Source organism: Bison bison, unplaced genomic scaffold, assembly GCF_000754665.1.
Source record: "Bison bison bison isolate TAMUID 2011002044 unplaced genomic scaffold, Bison_UMD1.0 scf7180017864037, whole genome shotgun sequence".
Taxonomy (NCBI): Eukaryota; Metazoa; Chordata; class Mammalia; order Artiodactyla; family Bovidae; genus Bison; species Bison bison.
The window spans coordinates 10920595-10926625 of NW_011494609.1; the positions used below are offsets into that span (position 1 = coordinate 10920595).

At 39.3% G+C, this 6031-nt stretch overlaps 1 protein-coding gene across 1 annotated transcript in view; it reads left to right on the forward strand.

Annotated features, from left to right (window-relative positions):
• DSCAM (Down syndrome cell adhesion molecule) overlaps positions 1-6031 on the forward strand; it is an 853542-nt gene that overhangs the window by 541005 nt on the left and 306506 nt on the right. The window contains exons 8-9 of the mRNA XM_010835014.1: positions 3691-3987; positions 4739-5014. Coding sequence (XP_010833316.1) covers positions 3691-3987; positions 4739-5014 — 573 coding nt within the window. The remainder of the gene's footprint in view (positions 1-3690; positions 3988-4738; positions 5015-6031) is intronic.

Below are 6031 nucleotides of genomic sequence, written 5' to 3' on the forward strand. Positions count from 1 at the left end.
ACTCTAATGTCTTCCTCTTTCCTTCTCTAAGGGATCTTCTCAATCCAGGGATTGAACTCGGGTCTCCTTCATCACAGGCAGACTCTTTACTTTCTGAGCCACCAGGGATGTGATCTGACCTATATACATGTATAAGTAAATTTGTATACATGTATATTCATCATATTTGGTTTGAATGTATATATTATACATATACATGTATTCAGTGGACGTGAAGAACTGCTACCAATCAATACCAAAGAAAAAGACTGTAACATAAAAATGGAACAAAAGATTTGAACAGACATTTCATGAAAGGAAATACACAAGCGGCCAATAAACACACACAAAAACAATAGTAATTCCGTAGCATTTGTCAAATAATGCAAAATCTGTATCTAATCACAAGGAAATATCAAACTGGATTTGAACAACTGGCTACAAAGTAATTCTTCAAAAATGTCAAAGTCAAGAATTGAGTAGAAACTGAAGAATGTTACAGATTAAAAGGACTAATGAGACACCGCAAATAAATGTAAGGTATGACAATGGTTGGACTGGGAAAACAGCTGTAAGGGACATTACTGGTCATGGACAGACTCTGCATTAGGTAACACCACGGTTCCAAAGTTGCAGCTCCTAATTTTACTAACTGTACTCTGGTTATGACAGAGTATATGTAGGGCACACACAAACATGATTTGAAGCCAAGAACAGGCTGAAGTAATGCATGGTGATCTAAATCAGAAGAGTAGTGGTGGGTAGAGACTGCTTGCAAGAACCCCTAGCAACATGGTGGGGGGTGATAGAAATGATTCTTACCTTCTTCATTTTGTGCTTAAGTGTATTTATTTAACAAAACTCATTCTGTTGGTACTCTTAAGATATATATATTTAGCTGTGGGTAAACTTTATCTACAAAAATAAAAGCGTAAGTGAAGAAAACTTTCCCACATAGATTTTAAAATAAGACTTGAGAGTTCAATGCTTAATGTAAAAATCAGTAAAAAGAAATTTATAGCTAAACACCTCCTGACAAAATATGTTGCGTTGTAAGGTCAAATAAAATAACCTCAATATTCTCAAGCATCAACAGTTGGTCATATACAAAGAATTATGATCAGAATGACATCTAACTTCTCTGTAAATTAAATGTAGAGCACGTTGAAGTCATGTCTGCAGGGTTCTCAGGGCTAAAGTGCAGATTTCCTATTTTAATATTATGAAGTTATTTTTGTCATCTTTGATAGTAAAAGAAAGATGTTTGTGATCTAAGAATCTGACCCTGAAAAAAATATACTTGAAAGCCTTCTCCAGCCTTCCAAAATGTGAGGTGGAATGAAGTTAAGATTCAGCAATTTGCAAATGAAAAGATGGTGCAACACTTACCTTCAGTACTGGAATTGCAAGATAGCTTTAGAATTTTTTTTCTGTTTTTTTTTAAATAATTAATTTTTTATTGATGGATAATTGCTTTACAGAAGTTTGCTGTTTTCTGTCAAACCTCAGCATGAATCACCCATAGGTATACATAAATCCCCTCCCTTTTGTTTCTAACTTTTCTTTTGCTTATCTATGCTTTCAAATTTTTCAGCAATGAATACATGTAATTTTTATAATTCAGGTTAAAAAGTAAAAAAAAAAAAAATCTATTAATCATTATCTTTCAATTTGCACCAATTAAAAAAAATATCTCCACCAGCAAGGTTTATTACTAGACACAGAAATCAAGTTGCATGTGATCATAGTTCTGTCAAAATGATATATTCATGCCTGGAAAAAAAAAAAAAAGTGTCACAATGTTGATTTATATGCCTAAAGCTGGGAGATCCATTGGTAACTTTCCAGTCTTTTGACTTTCACACATTTTTCTCTAATACGTGTGTATCATTCTAATGTGTATGTGCTCAGTCGTATAGTCGTATCTGACTCTTTTTGACCCCATAGACTATAGCTGCCAGGCTTCTCTGGCCATGGAATTTTCCAGGCAAGAATCCTGGAGTGTGTTGCCATTTCCTTCTCCAGGGGATCTTCCCGACCCAGGGATTGAACCTGTGTCTCTTGCATCTCCTGCATTAGCAGCAGATTCTTTACTATTAGTGCCACCTGGGACACCCTGTATCTCTCTAATGGAGACCTAATATACATTTTTTTAAAATGCATTTGTTGTTACTAGCATATAACTTTGGGCTTCTCTGGTAGCTCAGCTGGTAAAAAAAGCTGCCTGCAATGCGGGAGACTTGGGTTCAATACCTGGGCTGGGAAGATCCCCTGGAGGAGGGCATGACATACCACTCCAGTATTCTTGCTTGGAGAATCCCCATGGACAGAGGAGCCTGGCAGGCTACAGTCCATGAGCTCACAAAGGTTGTACATGACTGAGCGACTAGGCACAGCACAGCACATAGAATATAACCTTAAAGAGATATTTTAATACATGATTTAAAAAAATAATGGAATATGAAAATTTTGTCTTTGTCTAAAACATTGGAAATTTCTGTGGAAACATTCCTAAGATTAATCTCCTTGTTTTCCTGGGAGGGTCTTGAGTTGTGTCTGTTCTTCTAGTATCAGTTTTATTCTCAGAAGTATCCCAGATAAATTAATGACCACCTTACTTATAACACTTACTATGTTATAACACAATCTAAACTATGACATAAATAAACTTATCCATAAAGCAAGAACAGACTCACAGGCATAGAGAACAGGTTGGTGGTTGCCACAGGGAAGGGGAGTTGGAGAGGGATGGATTGAGAGTTCAGGATTAGCAGATACAAACTAGTTATCAGTACATAAAGGGTGGATTCAATCAGCATGAGTTTGAGCAAACTCTGGGAGATAGTGAAAGACAGGGAAGCCTGGTGTGCTGCAGTCCTGGTGGTCGCAAAGAGATGGACACAACTGAGCGCCTGAACAACAACAAATAGGATGGATAAACAGCGAAGTCCTACTGTATAGCACAGGGAACTATACTCAGTATCCTATGATAGCCACAATGGAAAAGAATCTGAAAAATAACATATGTATGTATAACTGAATCACTTTGTTGTAGAACAGAAACTTAACAAATCAACTGAAGCATAGCTTCAGTAAAATAAAATTTTTAAAAAAGAAAGAAAAGATACTTATGGAGACATTTAATAATACCGAAAGGGTCCAACTTGATTTAGCTTTTACCTATTCTCAGGGCCTTCATGAAAATTCACATGCAATTATCATTATTTATTATTAAAACTATAAAAGATGATTCCTTATGAGAAAATGACAGAGAGATAATCAATGTCTTAGTTCTTTCTTCCTCTAAACAGTTCCCCATTGAGCAATCCCTAATTAACTTGGAGGAAGTAGAAAGCTAAATTAGCCATGGAGGTGTGTGAATTTCCTCTGTTATAACTTTGGGTGGGGACATAACAGTTCTGAATTATAAACTTTTTGGGAGATGACATTCTTTATCATGAACATCTGAGTTGCATGATTATGACAATCAAGAAATAGAGGAGAGAGAGATTAAAGCTAGCTAAGTCTGCATTTACTTATTTTGAAACTGAAAAGTTGTCCTAAGTGGAATTTAGCTTTATCGATAAAACCAGTCTTTTGAGGGGCGTTTGATAGCCACTCCACCCACCCTCTAGTCATCCAATAGACATACTCGGAAGTCCTTTAATTATGCATATGTGCCACTTCCCTGCGTGATTTGTCTTCCTGCAGATGGAACTCCCAAAATCATTTCCGCCTTTAGTGAGAAAGTGGTGAGTCCGGCAGAGGCCGTCTCCCTGATGTGCAACGTGAAGGGAACGCCGCTGCCCACGATCACGTGGACCCTGGACGACGACCCCATCCTCAAGGGCGGCAGCCACCGCATCAGCCAGATGATCACGTCGGAGGGCAACGTGGTCAGCTACCTGAACATCTCCAGCTCTCAGGTCCGCGACGGGGGCGTCTATCGCTGCACGGCCAACAACTCTGCAGGCGTCGTCCTCTACCAGGCTCGAATAAACGTAAGAGGTGCTTGTCGAATCAACTCCTCAAAAAACACACATGACTCATTGTAGCGGAGAAGGACGTTTCTGCATGCACCGAGCCCAGTCTTGGAATGCCAGACCGGATTAATGTCGCTTCGTTGTCTCCTGCCCTCTTGCTTCCCACTGAGGAATGGCAGTGACTGGATCACTGTTGGAAATGGCATTTTGGTTTCCTTAGTCAGCTTGTTCTCTTGTTTTACTCTTAGACTTGTCCTCTGGAGCTTTCTTTTCCTGGTTTATGCTCTGCATGCTCTCTCCTTCCTCCTCTTCTTCTGTTCTACGACATTCATGGTAAACCTTCATGTACATGGTACTTAACCTACATTCATAGTGCAACATGGCATAACCTCCATCCTCACAATCTATTTTATAGAGAGAGAGTTAAACAGTTGAATTGATACCAGTGTCTCACCAGCTGAATATGATTGTTCAGTGCAGCTTGTTACTTTTTATTGATTAAATTGCCTTTTAGCCTATAATTCAAAATGTTTTAAATAGAAGTAGTTGGTAATTAGCACTCGTTCAATTCATTTGAAGGCAATGAAATGAAAAGGAAAAGAAAAAAAAAAACCTTCTTAGTGGAAAATGCCAAATGCAGAAAAAAATTGCTGAATTGAAAAAGATGTCCTTACATGAAAACAAATACATTTTTAAACTCAAGGAAAAGTGTACTCATTTCCACACATAAAATGTACCCTTAAATTATTTTCAAGAGCTTCTCTGTGTCTCTCCAGGGCCTGCAAGCATTCGACCAATGAAAAATATCACAGCAATAGCGGGACGCGACACATACATTCACTGTCGTGTGATTGGCTATCCGTATTACTCCATCAAATGGTACAAGAACTCGAATCTGCTTCCTTTTAACCACCGCCAAGTGGCGTTTGAGAATAATGGAACCCTAAAACTCTCAGATGTGCAGAAGGAAGTTGATGAGGGGGAGTACACCTGCAACGTGCTAGTCCAGCCCCAGCTCTCCACCAGCCAGAGTGTCCACGTGACGGTCAAAGGTAAGGCTGTGCCTCTGTCCCCACCCAAGTCACCATTGCTAAGTTTATCCACTAAGAGTGAAATAATCTGAAAACCTTTATGTTTAGAATGAGGAATGATAAAGTGTATTAGATGTTCTGTTCTCTCCACCAGTGCATCCTCACCGGACTGATGGCTAAGATAGTCTTCTTTCCACATGAATTTTTGGCTTGGTTTTCCAGAGGATGTGTGTTTTTATACTATCATAGGAAAAAACACATCATCTATTTGGTTATCTAGTTGTCTGACAAATCATTTTAAAACACTTAGCTTTGTTTTTCTACAGTCTCCTGAAAGTAGTTCTTTTGGAATCCACCTGGAAGAGATTTTGTGTAATGCGTAAAGACTTCACACAAAATAAACGAGCAGATCAAAGCAAAAACATAGGAATGTGATGAATGGACAACCCCATAGGAAATTTTCTAGACTTTTATCCACATCATGATGTGGACAGTCATGAAATCTAACCATCAGGATGAATTTTGGTGATCATGCAACTCAACACCAGCCTCCTTGTCATGCAGCTAAGCTGCATGTCTGAGCTGCCAGTTACCTCCCTAGGTACCAACAACTGTCTTTTAGTGTTTTGGCTGCAAAACTTCATAGGTTTTCTATGGTCCTCCTCAACCATCTTTTCTCACAAATCCTGTTAGTTTATCTATTTAGATCAGATCACATCAGTCACTCAGTCATGACCGACTCTGCGACCACAAGAATTGCAGCACGCCAGGCCTCCCTGTCCATCACCAACCCCCAGAGTTCACTGAGACTCACATCCATCGAGTCAGTGATGCCATCCAGCCATCTCATCCTCCGTCATCCCCTTCTCCTCCTGCCCCCAATCCCTCCCAGCATCAGAGTCTTTTCCAATGAGTCAACTCTTCCCATGAGGTGGCCAAAGTACTGGAGTTTCAGCTTTAGCATCATTCCTTCCAAAGAAATCCCAGGGCTGATCTCCTTCAGAATGGACTGGTTAGATCTCCCTGCAGTCCAAGGGA